At 39.2% G+C, this 16,786-nt stretch overlaps 1 protein-coding gene across 28 annotated transcripts in view; it reads left to right on the forward strand.

Moving 5' to 3' along the window:
* IFT88 (intraflagellar transport 88) overlaps positions 1 to 16,786 on the forward strand; it is a 124,648-nt gene that overhangs the window by 61,535 nt on the left and 46,327 nt on the right. For 26 of the 28 annotated variants that reach the window (XM_034936405.2, XM_003833018.5, XM_024925288.4 and 23 more), the window contains 5 exons: positions 2,493 to 2,579; positions 9,843 to 10,029; positions 12,777 to 12,885; positions 14,937 to 15,087; positions 16,325 to 16,440. In XM_034936405.2, coding sequence (XP_034792296.1) covers positions 2,493 to 2,579; positions 9,843 to 10,029; positions 12,777 to 12,885; positions 14,937 to 15,087; positions 16,325 to 16,440 — 650 coding nt within the window. The remainder of the gene's footprint in view (positions 1 to 2,492; positions 2,580 to 9,842; positions 10,030 to 12,776; positions 12,886 to 14,936; positions 15,088 to 16,324; positions 16,441 to 16,786) is intronic. The other 2 variants (XM_063595908.1, XM_063595907.1) reach the window with 1 other exon arrangement.

A 16,786-nucleotide genomic window follows, 5' to 3' on the forward strand; every position in this document is an offset into this window, starting at 1 on the left:
TTTATAAATAAACTTACAATATTTTACTTTTAAAAACAAATATTTTATGTAGATTTATGGACATGTAGAGAACAGTTATGAAAACAGCCTATTTCAAAACAAAAACTTGAGCGAAAAAATACCCAAGAGTGTTCCTTTTATTAGAATAATTATGTAGCCTTTTTAGAATAGATCATAGTTTAGAAACGTATAATATGAAGTGTTATTACTTTGTCAAGTGATACCCATTTAGGATGTTTTAAGTTGTAAATACCTTTGCCAAGTTTTTTAAGTAATGGTTTTGGATTGCACTGCTTTTTGGATTCATAATAACCATTTTGGGAGAAAATAGATTTGATGTTAAATATAGCCTTAAAGTATTGTTATTAATGAGTTACAATGTATATATCAAAATTTAAAAATTTAGCACATTTCCTTGACTATAATGTGAATGGCCACTTCTAAAAGGAATGATACAAAGGACTATAACACTCCTTTTTTAAAAAAAAAATTGTTGTTATTGCTTGTTAGCATTCTTTTTGTATTGTTTTATGGATGTTGTAAACATTAGAGAATAGCTTTCTTTTCCTGTACACTTTGGAGAGTTTAATGGTTGTATGAGTTACACCTATTCAAGTGCCTTATATTTTAAAGTAATACACCATTTATTATGACACAGTCTAAAAGTGAAGATTAGACTATCTCAATTCTTATTTAAAGTGAAATGCAGCTTATAAAACCTAGAGATTCAAAACAGTGGTGGCTTTTATATTAATAGCTGTGGAGGTTGTATAAAGCATCAATGAGGTAGTTTCTATAGGATAAGCAATATTAGCAGCAATCATTTTTGAGGTAAATTTAAGGAACTTGTGGCAATGTTATAAGATCTTTCCAAGAAAGTAAATGATAGAATCTTGAAAGTGAGGATATGATGTTTGGGTTTTTCTTTTCCAGTGTTTACTTTGTAAACTACTGACCTAGAAACTTCCATCAGTTTTCTTTGAAGTCATCAAAAACCCTTTAAAAGAATAATTTGCTTGGCAACTTTATTGTGCAAATAATAATAAATAAAAGAATAACAGTTTACTCATATTCTAACCAAAGTATCTGAAATTGAGTATTTTAAAATCTTCTGTCCTTCAAAAAAATTGAGTCAGTTTGCCTACTGGTATTTCGTTTGAGGTCAAACACTGCACAGCCCACATCTCAGAATCTGTCAGAGATTTGCAACAGCTGTAGCTGACAACCATTATAAAAGCTAACACAGTTACTTTTGCTTCTACATAACTGCTTTCTAGGAGCAGGAGGCACCAAGAGTCAAGCATCTTCTAATCAGTAAATATATTTTAAAAGAAGGAAGGAAGGAAAACCCAGTGCCTTTCTCTACCCTTGTTTTTTTCTTTCTAATATTCTGTAGCAATTTCTAGGTTGAATACTCATTCACCTTTCATGTAAAGTGTCTGACTGTTCCACACATCTTACTTGGTTAGGATTATCTCAGACCTGCCAGGTAGTTAAAAACATACTTTCATTTCTCATGATTTAAAAATGTAATTATATTTGGATCTACTTTAGATCACTTTTTGTAACACTCCCAGAATTATTTTCTGTTACTGGTTTTGAAAAATTCTGTGCCATTTTTCCTTCTTGGCCTTCTGAAACTCCAATTACATTTCTATTAGACCTTTTCATTATGCTCCCGTAAGTCTCTTGTGTTCTTTTCTAGGAACATTTTTTAGCCATCTGTTTTGCCATGTTTCATTTAGTCTGAACATTTTCTGGGACCTTGGCCTTGAAGTCCTGTTTGCTTTGCTAGCTCTACAGTGCCTTCAAAAAATATTTTTAGTATTTTCTATAATCTTTCTAGTTGTTCTCTGTCAAAGAATGGTCTTCTATAGGCTAGTCAGTCATGGCCAGAAGCAGAAACCTCAGAATTATTTTGTAAAGATCAAATTTGATCACATCTCTTAGGCAAAACCTTTCAAGGCCTCACTGCCCACCCCATTATGCAGAATAAACACTCAGCTGCATCACATGACTCCCAAGGATCATTATTATTATCATCATATTTTTATTTTTTTAGAGAGAGTCTCACGCCTATGCCCAGTCTAGTCTCAAACTCCTGACCTCAAGCAATTCTCCTGCCATGGCCTCCCAAAGTGCTGAGATTATAGGCATGAGCCACCATGCCCAGCCTTCCAAGGCTCATTATTTACTACTGACCTTTCTTCCAGTCACCAGGTCTCTCTTCAGCTGTATCTAATCTGCTGTTAGAACATCTATGTTTTCTTAATTATATTTTTAATTCCAGAATTTCCATTTTATTCTTTTTTATAAATTCTAATTCTCAAATGAAATTATCTTCTTGTAATCTGTTTTCTTGAACATCTTAATCCACCCCTTTTGTGCCCTTCCCTGGTCTTACCCTTCAGGAACACTGATCTTTTCCCCGACCATAAGCTTGAGTACTGTCATATTACAATGGTAGTAACCTTCAGATATTCCATTTCTAGGCCGTAGAGATCTTAAAAGTGTTGGAAAAAAAGGACAGTAGAGTGAAAAGTGCAGCTGCAACCAATCTCTCAGCCCTGTATTATATGGTAAGTTTTTTTACTACTAAGAGTTAATCATATGCTATTTTTATATTGCTAAATTTCTGCCCAAGGATCATGCCTAGGGAGTGGTCCAAAGAATATTGGTGGAGAATGGTAAGTGGACTGAGGAGTATAGAGGATCTGATCCTGACAAGTGCCAGGCCAGGGGCTGAGTTGGCAGACATGAGTGAGAACACCATCTCTGAAGGAGAAGGGAGGAAGAAAAATTGTAGTGATAAGCATCGCATCATAGATTATGCAACATACAGCTGGAAGAGCTAGAGATGTATTTCAACTCCTTTGTGTTATTAGTAAAGAAAGTGACATCTTAGGTTAAAAGATTTATGTAAGGTTACAGAGTATCAACTCTAACAAGCATTTATTGAGCATCTCACTGGATGCCAGTCATGGGAATACCAAAAGTCTAAAAGCTCCCTAAAGGGGAGCGTTCTTGTCTTTGGAACAAAGGAGGTAGACTAGGAAGGAAGGTTTAAAGTAGAGAACAATAAACGAATGCAGATAATAAGTGCTTCAGAAATTCAGAGGAGGCAAATAACATTTTAATTTAGGACTTTCAGGAAAGATTTCATAGAGAGTTGGATCTTTCAGGTCAGAATATAGAAAGGGGCATTTGTAGGGAGAAGGGGATGAAACAAAAGTACAGAGGCAAGGAACTGCTGGGAGGGAAGTGTGTATAAGAGTCATTTCTTTTCACCAGAAAATACAGAATTTCTGGTAGGCTTTTTCTGAATATTGAAAATTGATTATAGGTAGGTGTGGTGCCTCAAGCCTATAATCCCAGCACTTTGGGAGGCTGAGGTGTGTGAATCACTTGAGCCCAGGAGTTTGAGACCAGCCTGGGCAACACAGTGCCTGTCTCTACAAAAAGTTCAAAAAATTAGCTGGGCATGATGGTGCATGCCTATAGTCCCAGCTACTTGGAAGGCTGAGGTGGGAGGATCACCTGAGCTGGGGAGGTCAAGGCTGTTGTGAGCCATTATCGTGCCATTGTACTCCTGTTTGGTGACAGATACCTTGTCTCAAAAAAAAAAAAAAAAAAAAATTGTAGATTTTCATTTGCCACTTTGAGAACCCGTACGATTTTAAGGGCTGGAAGTTAGAAACAACTGATCTGTGTGATTTTTCAGTATCCTTTTCAATTCTGTCATTCTATGATTCTTAGAGGAAATGATCCGAGATTTAATTCTGTCCTGCATGTAGAAGAAGCCTATAAGAGCTTTCCTTAGGAATAACTGTTCATGCTGAGGTTGCAGGGCCAAGGAAGGGCCCAGATGAAGGCATGGAACCCAGACATCACCATCTACCAGGGTGGTAAACTATTATAAGGCTACCACAACTCCTTAACTCTGCCTTAGCCACTAACTCGAATTTCCAGCGTCTTGGGTTTTGCTTACGTTTTGCTCAGAATAATGGCGTGGGAATGGTCTTTAACAGATTTCCAAGAACTGCCCTTATTGTAAGAATATTGCATTATCCAACCCCTTGTTTAAATTTACTGTCATGACCCAACTGAAATATGAAGCCTTCCTGACTCTCCTTGGCAGATAGTCTCACCTTCCTTTGTGCTCCTAGAATATTTTGTTTGTACTTACAGCATTGTATTTTAATGGTTTATATGTGATTCTTCTTCATTAGACCATCAGCTTCAGCTTTGTATTGTGCACAGTGCCCTGTTGATGACAGGTGCTTATTAAACACTTCTTTACTAACAAATGAGAAAAAAAGTCATAGTATTTTGTTAAACCAAGTTTCTAGTCCCTCTTAGAGCTTCTGATCTGTGCACCATTGAGAAGCACTGCTGTGCTGAACTGCTGTTGCTAGTGGAAAGGTATCATATCCCTCATATATGTAAAGATGAAGAAAGAGATCCAAACCCCTGGTTGAAGAATGACTCCAGTGCTTCAATCTACTGGTAGGAGAGTGGTACCAGTTAGTTGCATGTCTAGAGGAGGGTGCTGATTGGGGGAAAAGATGTTGTGTTTCTTTTTAAATATATTTAAACATTTTTTGTAATGACGGAAGCAAGTAGACAGAAGGTGTATTAGTCTGTCCTCACACTGCTATAAAGAAATAACCGAGACTGGGTAATTTATCAAGGAAAGAGGTTTAATTGACTCACATTTTTGTATGGCTAGGGAAACCTCAGGAAACTTATAATCATAGCAGAAGGTGAAGGAGAAGCAAGCACCTTCTTCACAAGGAGGCAGGAAAAGAGAGAGGGTGGGCCTTTGTACCCCCACACCAGCCAGCCATTGGATGTGGCCTGCCTCCCAAAAAAGGGTCACCTCTAGGAAGGGGGACAAGGTGCCTCTGTCTTCCACCCAGTTTCCAGAGAGGGCTGCCTGCTGAGGCTGGTGGCCAGTAGCACCTCCAGCACCTCTGACGGGCAAGTCCATGGGGTGAAGCATGGTGTCTATCATGGCCATTAAATTTTGAATTTAGAAAATCACTAATGAATTTTTTGACCCAATTCGTCACCAAATCTTTATACCAAGTTTGACGACTGTGCAGGAGGAGACCAATAGAAAATTTAAAGAAGCAAAGAGAATTGTTAGATTTAATCAACCAAGCAGAGCTATTAGAGCATCTCATCAGCAATTTCTTATACTTGGTTCTAAAGAAAATGGTTGTAATCAAGAATGTTTTGAGGCCAAGTGATGAGTCTGCTATGTAGTTTTATATGATATGTAGTTGAAAATATATTGCTGGTATCCGGCATATAGTTGTATCTGTTTTCTCTTGCTGTGTAATGAACTGCCCCAAACCGTAGTGGCTTGAAATCACCAGGTATATGCTTACATTCTACCCAGTGAGCTGGGTTCACCTGGATGCTTCTTTTACTGGGCTTGCCTGGCCTTACTCATGCAGCTGACATCCTCTGAGGCATGACTGAGACTGGATGTTCCAAATTCCTACCTCATGCCTGTCACTTAGCTGAACCGTTGTCCAGGGCAACTCAGTCTTCCCTCAGAGCATCCCCAGCAGGGGATCCCAGCCTTCTCAGGTGGGACTGGGTTCCATGAGAGCAAACCCCAGTACACAGGTGAGTATTAGGTTCTTGTGCGCATTGAGTTTGTTATTATTTTATTGAACAAAACAAACATGAGAGAGAATCATACCTGAATGAGTCGTACGTGAATCCTGAGAGGTGTGATCCACTGGAGTCATTATTGTAATAATCTACCACTGCCTGCACTCAGACCCCAGTTATTCATATCCCTCCCAAGACTCTGAGTCTCATTCCACCACAGCATCAGGCTCAAAGGCCAGGATCTACATCAGGTCTGGATAGAAATGGGGCTTTCTAGCTGGGTATGGTGGCTCATGCCTGTAATCCCAGCACTTTGGGAGGCTGAGGCAGGTGGATCACTTGAGGCCAGGAGTTCAAGCCTAGCCAACATGGTGAAACCTCGTCTCTACTAAACATGGTGAAACCCCGTCTCTACCAAAAATATAAAAAATTAGCCAGGCATGGTGGTGCATGCCTGTAGTCCCAGCTACTCGGGAGGCTGAGGCATGAGAATTGCTTGAACTTGGGAGGGCAGAGGTTGCAGTGAGCCAAGATCGTGCCACTGCATTCCAGCCTGGGCGACAGAACGAGACTCCATCTCAAACAAACAAACAAAAAAAAACAAGAAATGGAGCTTTCTCAGAAACAATTTCTTCTTCATCCAAGGAGCTTTCTCAGAAACAATTTCTTCTTCATCCAAAGATTTCTTTATTTTTTTTTTATACTTTAAGTTTTAGGGTACATGTGTACAACGTGCAGGTTTGTTACATATGTATATATGTGCCATGTTGGTGTGCTGCACCTATTAACTCTTCATTTAACATTAGGTATATGTCCTAATGCTATCCCTCCCCCCTCCCCCCACCCCACAACAGGCCCCGGTGTGTGATGTTCGCCTTCCTGTGTCCATGTGTTCTCATTGTTCAATTCCCACTTATGAGTGAGAACATGCAGTGTTTGGTTTTTTGTCCTTGCAATAGTTTGCTGAGAATGATGGTTTCCAGCTTCATCCATGTCCCTACAAAGGACATGAATTCATCATTTTTTATGGCTGCATAGTATTCCATGGTGTGTATGTGCCAAATTTTCTTAATCCATTCTATCATTGTTGGACATTTGTTCCAAAGGATTATAAAACATGCTGCAAAAGACACATGCACACATATGTTTATTGTGGCACTATTCACAATAGCAAGGACTTGGATCCAAAAATTTCTGAATGAAAAGACATGGCCCCTGTCCCATCATACATGCAACATACCATGGAGATATAAAGACAGGATAACTGTAAGACACTCATCCCCAAGGGGAGGGATGGAGGCACATCACAGTCACTATCCTTAATGATTCTGAAACCTAGCAAAGCAGGTGTGGCCAGTGCTCCCTAGTCTGAGAAAAACGAATATTCCTTGATTAGGGCCCAGCTCTGCTCCCTCCGAGTGGCCCCCTAATTCTTTGTCCTCTGTGGCTCTTGGCTCTGCCTTCTGAGAGCATCTTCCTTTTGTATAAGAAATAGCCTATGTTGCAGGAACAGAAAACCAAACACCGCATGTTCTCATTCATAAGTGAGAGTTGAACAATGAGAACACATGGACACAGGGAGGAGAGCATCATACACCGGGGCCTGTCGGGGAGTGGAAGGCAAGGGAAGGGAGAGCATTAGGACCAATACCTAATGCATACAGGGCTTAAAACCTAGATGACAGGTTGATAGGTCCAGCAAACCACCATGGGACGTGTATACCTATGTAACAAACCTGCACATTCTGCACATGTATCCCATGTTTGTTTTTAACCTAAAGTAAAAAATAAAAAAAAAAGGAAAGAAATAGCCTGTGTTTGCAGCTGATTAACTTTCTCAGCCTGTGTTCTGCCCTGAGACATTTGGGGCACAGAGGGCTTTTTTCATTTTGGACTATATCTGTCCCTTTAATCCAAACTAGCAACAGTCAGTACAACTCCCCTAAAAACTTGGAGGGTTTTCTCTAAATCTTGTTGGGCTTTCCCACATGTCTCAACAGCTGCATCCATAATTCTTTTCAGGACAGACCCCTTCCCACTAGGTGTGTAGGCTGCTATGGAACAGAGCCTTGAAGTGTCTTAGAAGCCCACTTCGCTACCTGGGAGAGAAGGTCTGCTAGGTATGACCTTAAATCTTTGTGAGATGTTTACAAAAGGTGTTACAGCCACACCTTTGAATTGTTCCCTAACCTGCCACCATCTGAGAATCTTGTGCCACCACAAGAAACTGGAGACATGAAATAATTTTATTTTCTACCTTAGCAAGTCCTGGTTCTTCTATATTTTCTCTAAATTCTACCTGCAAACTAAACAGTTCTCTCCTTAGCTCATTTTTCTCTTCCTATACCTGATCAATCATACCCAGTTAAAATAAGTTCATTGGCCCTTCAGCATCCTACCTAGAAATCCCCTTGGCCACATGTTGCATATTTATTAGGTGCACTTCCTATCCTCCATCCCACTCTGTGGGTGCCACTTGTGTCAGTGCTTCATGGTGACAGTGTGGTTTGCACTTTATCCAGCCTCTGATGATTCCTTCTGCCTTTGCAGGCTCACTCATGCTTCACCATCTCTCCAGTCCCCAACACAGGCCCTCACAGCTTTTCTCAGTTTTGCCTGCTACGTAGTCCAAAAGACAATGTTACATGTTTTAGTTTTTAAACAGCAGCACCTCACTTGTCGGTACCAATTTTTGTTTCAGAGTTCACATAAAAACTTGCACATGAATGTTCATGGCAGCATTATTCATAGTAACCATAAAGGTGCCTGGAAGCAACCCAAGTGTCCATCAACAATGAATGGATAAATGAAATGTGGTCTACCCATACAGCGGGACATTATTCAGCCTTTAAAAGGATTGCAGCACAGATGCATGCTAAAACATGGACGAACCTTAAAAATATTATGCTAAGTGAAAGAAGTCAGACACAAAAGACTGCATATTTTATGATTCTATTTATATTCAGTGTCCAGAATAGGCAAGGAGACAGAAAACAGATTAGTGGTTGCCAGGGGCTGGGGGAAGAGGAGGATGGGAAGTGACTATTGATGGGTACAGGGTTTCTTTTGAGGGTGGAAGTAGATATTGGCAATGTTTGCACAACTTTGTGAACCTACTAAATGCCACAGAATTCTACATTTTAAAGGGGTCAGGTTTATTATATATAAGTTATATCTAAACTTTTTAAAAAGTTTAACGAGGGACGGTCACTGTGAGTGTTATGGGAAAAGGGGCATGGGAATTTAATGTTATACAGTTGTGAAGGAGCCATGGCGGTGAAGGTGCAGAAGGGGAGCTGGAGATCTGAGGAGGAGTAACCATCAGTCAGTGAGTGGCCACACATATCTAGCTGCCACAGTAGAACCCAGAGGGCCTTCATGGGGAGTTCTGTGGGAAGCAGATGCCTCTGTGCAGCTGCCTCCTCTGGGGACCACAGCCAAACCCTATCTTGGAGCAGGGACAGCATAGTCAGGAAGAAGAGCTGCCCTTGGAGTGGAGTAAGTGAGGAGAAGCTGGTACCCATGGACACTTCTGTGTCAGTCCTGCATCTGATGACAAGAAAAAGGCTTTCTGAGACTAAAGGCCACTGCTTCAGGTCTGCATTCCAGATGTCACACAAGTTCCTCTTTTGGCCAAGTCTAGACAAGAGGCTAATAGTGAAGGAGCTTCTTGGAAATGTAGTTCCTGGCTTAACCAAGCTGACCTGGCACAGATGGTCACAATATTTAAGAACAGAGAGGTTCCTGTAGCTCACGTGAATGATGGCAAGGCCCTGACCGAGCATTTGGCATGGAGACGGAAAAAAACAATGGATTGCTAGAAGTGCAGAGACCTAGTAGGTGACGCAGCCAGTGTGCTAGGGGCAAGAAGGGTAGTGCTTTTGTGACAGCTATTTCAGGGCTTCAAGTGGGAGGGGGAGTGCTGCAGCAAATGATGACATGGAATTTGGGCGTTGAGTATGGAACCACCTACATATAAATAGTGTTGTTATTCTAACCATGAGACTGTGGAGAAGTCAATCACAAGAAACTTGGGTGGTTCAGCTTGATAAGTAAAACTCTATGTAGAATCAGACTATCAAGACCAAGATATGTAAAATATTTTTGTTCATTATATTTATAATCTCAGAAAGTCTATTTATTATGTCTGTAATCTCAGAACAGTCAGAAAAGGTATTTCATGAAATTCAAATAATTTGTATATGTATTTTACTTAGGGAAAGGATTTTGCACAAGCCAGCAGCTATGCAGATATAGCTGTGAACTCTGATAGATATAATCCAGCAGCTCTTACTAATAAAGGGAATACAGTTTTTGCAAATGGTGATTATGAGAAGGCCGCTGAATTCTATAAAGAGGCTCTAAGAAATGATTCTTCTTGTACTGAAGCACTTTATAATATTGGTAAGTGAAACAAGGGGAAATTGCTTTTTAAATTATTTATTTGCTTTGTATTTGTTTTTGTTTTGTTTTGCTTAAAGAGCTCTAACACATTAGGAGGAGGAGTTGACTTCCTTCTAACGGAAAATTGAAGACTACTGCCTCTCAGATTATAGATTATTTTAAATGGAATTAATGATTCAGAAGCTATGCACATGCAAAATTTGGATCAGGCTTGCCATACTGCCCTCCAAAAAGGCTTTTCCATGACAGTGTATAATACTAATTTCCCAAATTTCTGCTAATACTGGATATTATCATTCTTTTTAACTTTTGCCAAGTTGATAGATGGGAAAAAAATCCCATTTGCTTTCTTTTTAATTATGAACAATTTCAAACATGCACAAAAGTACACACAAGAAATAAGTACCCATGTACCTATCACCCCAGTTTGACACATTTTCACATTTTGCCATCTTTACTTCAGATTTTGTTTTTAATAAGCCAAATACTACAAGCCATGAAGTCTCACCACCATCACATTCTCTTCCCTGCCTTTCAGCGGTTGCCTGAAATGGGCATCATCACCCCTGGGCATGAATTTTCAGTATTGCAAACACATGTCCATGCAGTACTGGGTCTTGTCTCTTGGATTATTAATAACTTTTCTTCTGAAGTTTTCTTCTCCCTGCCTAGGTATTTTTTGCTTTCTTTGGTTTGCTTATTTTATTCTCTTTCCATGTTATGGACTTTACTTAGATGTCTAATGATTTTGGGCTGTCTCCTGGTATTCAGGAGTTTGTGGCTAAAAACTGAGTGGAGTCTCTAAGTCCATGAGAGAGATTGATGGGTTGGCACTCTGCTATAGGGCATCTGTCTGGTCTGGTCTGTTTAGTTGGAGACCTGTCCATAAGTCAATTGGATCTTTCCTCCCAGAAAAGACTCTTTAATCTCCTGCCTGAAGGAGGAGGGAAGGCCTACTGCCAACCTTGAAGAATAGGGGAGGCAAGAAGGAATTAGCCATTTTAGGTGGAGTCTGGGAGAGCCTCATTGAGAATGTATGTTTCAAGTCATAGAAGGAAGGGAGGCTATGACCACTTGGGTATCTGGGAAGAGAGCATTGAAGAGAGGCACAAAGGTCTTCATGCAGGAGCTTGCTTCCTAAATATCCTTATTTATTTGTTTTGTAACTATTAAATATTTCTCCTTTCCCAATTGCTTCTATTTTAACTTTGTTTCTAATTTCTTTTATCAGAGAATTGTTTTATTATTGATATAGTAAAATTTGTCTTTTTTTTTTTTTTTTTGAGACTGAGTCTTGCTCTGTCGTCTAGGCTGGTGTGCAGTGGCATGATCTCAGCTCACTGCAACCTCCACCTTCCAGGTTCAAGTGATTCTCCTGCCGTAGCCTTCCAAGTAGCTGGAACCACAGATGCACTCCACTACGCCCGTCTAATTTTTTGCATTTTAAGTAGAGATAGGGTTTCACCATGTTAACCAGGCTGGTCTGGAACTCCTGACCTCAAGTGATCCACCTGCCTCAGCCTCCCAAAGTGATGGGATTACAGGCATGGGCCACCACGCCTGGCCAAATTTGTCTTTTTAAATAATTGTGGTTATTGCTTTATTCATTTGTGTATTGCTTTATGAAGCCCTTCTTAAGATTATAAATCATTTTTCTGTATTTTCTTTTCATACTCTTCTTATAGCTTTGTTTTTTCTGTTGAGTTTCAAAATTTTGAGTTCATTTTTTATGAAATAAGAATCTACATTTAAAAAAATTAATGGCCGGGTGTGGTGGCTCACGCCTGTAATCCCAGCACTTTGGGAGGGCCAAGGCAGGCGGATCATGAGGTCAGGAGATCGAGACCATCCTGGCTAACACAGTGAAACCCCGTCTCTACTAAAAATATAAAAAATTAGCCAGGCGTGATGGCGGGCACCTGTAGTCCCAGCTACTCAGGAGGCTGAGGCAGGAGAATGGCATGAACCCAGGAGGCGGAGCTTGCAGTGAGCCGAGATTGTGCCACTGCACTCCAGCCTGGGCGACAGAGCAAGACTCCGTCTCAAAATAAATAAATAAATAAATAAATACAAATTAATGTATAGTCAGTTGTTCTGGCACCACTTATTACTAGCACTTTCCTCCCCACTGATTTTAAATGTCTTTAACTAAACTCTATAGTTGAGTGCATTTCTGAACTGTTTATTCTGTTCTATTGGTCTGTTTGTCTATTCCTGCCCCCTACCACACTTTTAAAATCACTGAAGCTTTGTAGCATCTTTTGGTGTCTGCCAGTGGAGAATCCCCACCCTAACATTATTCTTTAAAAAAATCCTCAGTTGGCCGGGTGTGGTGGCTCATACCTGTAATCCCAGTACTTTGGGAGGCTGAGGCAGGTGGATCGCTTGAGGCCAGGAGTTCCAGACCAGCCTGAGCAAGATGGCAAAACCCCATCTCTACTAAAAATACAAAAAATTAGCTGGGCGTGGTAGCACGTGCATATAATCCTAGCTACTTGAGAGGCTGAGGTGGGAGAATCACCTGAGCCTGGGAGGTCGAGGCTGCTGTGAGCCATGTTTGTGCCACTACACTCCACTGTGGGCAGCAGGAGTGAGACCCTGTATCAAAAAACAAAAACCTGAGTTCATCTTCATTTTCTCTTCTGGATAAATATTTTCATATATTTTGAGATGTATTCTGTTACGTTAAATAAATTAATACCAATAATGATACTTATAGATTTTCTTTTTTTTCTTCTTTTTTTAAGGCCTTACCTATGAGAAACTAAATCAGCTAGATGAGGCTTTGGACTGTTTCCTGAAACTTCACGCAATCCTACGAAACAGTGCCGAAGTTCTTTACCAGATAGCAAATATGTATCTTATTTGAAAAACTTAGGGACAGTTATTAATTCTCTCAATTGGTGATTGAAGATCAATTATTAAATAAGTTTAACTAATGAAGTAATTGATGAGGATAATATTTGAAGTAAGTGATGAGGATAATCTGGCAGATTATTGTGTGATAAATATCATTTGAGTAATCCTATTTTAAGATGTAATTTGCATCGAAAGAGGAATTAATGGTTAAAACTATTATTTATTAAATTTTGAAAATAACTGAAGTAATTAGGACATTTTCGGTACATATAAGCCATTCATTGAAAGTCAATTTGGTGCTTTAGAACGTTGTATTAATTCTGAAGCTTGTAGGGTATCATTGAAGCACTAACTTACTAAATAAAATACTGTTTATTACTGATTACTATTGATTGAATTTGGATAATTTTTCTTACTTTTTTAGCTGGCCTGTAGATATAATGAGGTCTCCAAAGACTATTACCCTCTAAAATTATGTAATTCTTCATATGAACTCATTCATTCTGTTCATTTAATAGTCATTTATTGAATGTATACTATGTGTATCAGTATTATGTTTCAAACTCAGGGGAATGTAGAACTACAAAATGTTGCCCTAATATCAGTTTCTTCCACAACACTTAGCTTTCTTAATAAGCCCTGCTCTTGGTTAGAAAAGCAGAAATGTGTTAATGTTTTTAATGCTTTTCATGCTATTTGAAAAGCACTTTAATTTCTCTCCTTATTTTGGTAAGCTTTGGCCACAACATTGGGAAGAGTTAAACATCTTAGGTAGATTTTCAACTTACTGTTATCTTGGTTTAAATTTTATACAAATATGTTTAGAAAATTTTATATGTTGTGAGGTGTACCATTAATAATTTTAAGTACTATCTGCTGTACTTTTGATAAAGAATTTTATTGAAAAATTTTAGTTTTAGGCCAGGCACAGTAGCTCACACCTGTAATCCCAGCACTTTGGGAGGCCAAGGCAGGCGGATCATTTGAAGTGAGGAGTTCGAGACCAGCCTGGCCATCATGGTGAAACCCCATCTCTACTAAAAATACAAAAATTAGCCAGGTGTTGTGGCAGGCATGTGTAATCCCAGTTACTCCCGAGGCTGAGGCAGGAGAATCACTTGAACCTGGGAGGCAGAGGTTGCAGTGAGCCAAGGTGGTGCCACTGTACTCCAGCCTAGGTGCAGAGCTAGACTATCTCAAAAAAAAATTAGTTTTAGAGCAGATAGCATCATAGTTACTCCTGTTAGTCTTTTTGTTCTGTTTTGTTCATTTAATTTCTCTGAAACTGCCAGTGTCATTATCTTTTACCACCCAGTTCATGATCAGCTTGGATCCAGTCAAGCAACTGATGTATTTGAGACAGTTTGAGTACATTTTCTTATTTTTTTTTCTTGTGGTATCACACTTGTCATCGTTAAAAACAGTAGATCTTCTGGTGTCACGCTTGTCACCATTGAAAACAATGCTTCTTTTTCAATAAACTTTGAATTGGAATATTTTCATTTCACTGAGATATCTAATATGTATAAAATAAATAGTAATTAATCAAAAAGTACTGATATGAATAAATTATTTGTATATACACCGAAGACTTAGTAGGTACTAAAAGGAAGCTACCAAAAAAAAAACAACACTGTCCTTGGGTTTATAATCTAATTAGGGAAAACTCACAGGAAAAACACATGAAAATAATTCCCTTAATATGCTGAACATGTTAAGAAAAAGAATAACTGGATGCAACATTCAGGACATTTTTATTAAGGACAATTTTTGGACAATACTTTGAATAATTCTACCAGAAATTTGGGAGTTGATCTTAGTGGATAGTAATGGAGGAAAAGGGAAAGCAGGCTATATACATAGGGAGCAAGAGTGTTACCTCCACAGTACTGCTGCATTCCATCTCCACCCCTGAGATATCCAGAGGAAACAGTATACAATAGCACATTACTGTAGGCTAAGAAATATTGTTACTGTAATGTTTTTTAAGTTTGCTTATTGATTAATGAATTTAGAAAACATGTTTTCCTTAACTGACATTGCATAAGATATGAATTAATGGAAAATCCCAGTCAAGCTATTGAATGGCTAATGCAGGTGGTCAGTGTTATTCCAACCGATCCTCAAGTTTTATCTAAGCTAGGAGAATTATATGATCGTGAAGGAGATAAATCTCAAGCATTTCAATATTACTATGAGGTAGGTGTGTTATCTTAATTTCTTTCTGTGTTTTAGCATTTTATGAATTGTTATAAAGAAGGCAGCAAGGCTTTAAAATTTTAGAAGATCTTACCAGTTTTAAAATGATTTATTTAAAATAAAGCATTCTTGGAAAATGAAGTTAGTTTTTGTTTTGTTTTGTTTTGAGATAGAGTCTTGCTCTGTCGCCCAGGCTGCTGCACAGTGGTGCAGTCTCGGCTCACTGCAGCCTCCTCCTCCTGGGTTTAAGCAATTCTCTTGCCTCAGCCTCCCGAGTAGCTGGGATTACAGGCGCCTGCCACCACATGCAGCTAATTTTTGTATTTTTAGTAGAGGGGTGTTTTGCCATCTTAACCAGGCCAGTCTCGAACTCCTGACCTCAGGCGATCTGCCTGCCTCAGCCTCCCAAAGTGCTGGGATTACCACCACACCAGGCCTGAAGTTAGTTTTTTACTTGTTTTAATGAAAAAATGAAATAGGGCTGGGCATAGTGGCTCACGTCTATAATCCCAGCACTTTGGGAGACCAGAGTGAGAGGATTGCTTAAGACCAAGAGATGAAGAACAGCCTAGGCAACATAACAAGACCCCATCTCTACAAATAATAATAAAAGGACAGTCCTGGTGGCCCATACCTTTAATCCCAGTACTTTGGGAGGCCAAGGAAGGCAGATTACTTGAGGCCAGGAGTATGTGACCAGCCTGGCCAACATGAGGAAACCCCCTCTCTACTAAAAACACAAAAATTAGCCAAGTGTGGTTGTGGCATGCCTGTAATCCTAGCTACTCAGGAGACTAAGGCACGAGAATTGCCTGAACCTGGGAGGCAGAGGTTGTAGTGAGCCAAGATCGCATTTACTACACTCCAGGCTGGGTGACAGAGCGAGACTGTCTTAAAATAATAATAATTAATAATATTAATAATAAAAAGAAGTACCAGTTCATTTTTCTCTTGAGGCACGATTTGCATCTCTTTTTTATTCTTTTAAATATTTGAATTGGACTCAGCTCATATATTGTTATATCAAAAGTATAGATAATTGAAAAGTGTGTCAAGCAAAGCTTAGGTTTTCTAAATATTATACAGTTTCAGAATTTACAAAGTACTTAGGACAGTTCATACTCCTTTATTAAGAAATTCCATATTGGATAAATTTATTCAATAGGTAAAGTATTCAAGAAGTTAATTATATGTTGCCATTGAAGTTGTATTGTTACATTCCATATTTGTTTTACAGTCATATAGGTATTTTCCTTGTAATATTGAAGTCATTGAGTGGCTTGGAGCCTATTACATTGACACCCAATTTTGGGAAAAAGCTATTCAGTACTTTGAAAGAGCTTCTCTTATACAGTAAGTAATCATTAGGATTTTATGTTTAGTTAATGTCATGTCTTGAGTTTTTTTAATCCCTAGAATTAGTATCTAATAGACCTAGTAAATTCAAGAACAGATGTTGATGGACATTCATAAATTATTTTTGTTTGTTTGTTGTTTGTTTGAGACGGAGTTTCGCTCTTGTTGCCCAGGTTGAAGTGCAATGGCGTGATCTCGGCTCACTGCAACCTCCGCCTCCCAGGTTCAAGCGATTCTCCTGCCTCAGCCTCCCGAGTAGCTGGGATTACAGGCACGCACCACCACGCCTGGCTAATTTTTTGTATTTAAGTAAAGACAGGGTTACACCATGTTGGCCAGGCTG

This window comes from Pan paniscus, chromosome 14 (assembly GCF_029289425.2).
Source record: "Pan paniscus chromosome 14, NHGRI_mPanPan1-v2.0_pri, whole genome shotgun sequence".
NCBI classification, from domain to species: domain Eukaryota; kingdom Metazoa; phylum Chordata; class Mammalia; order Primates; family Hominidae; genus Pan; species Pan paniscus.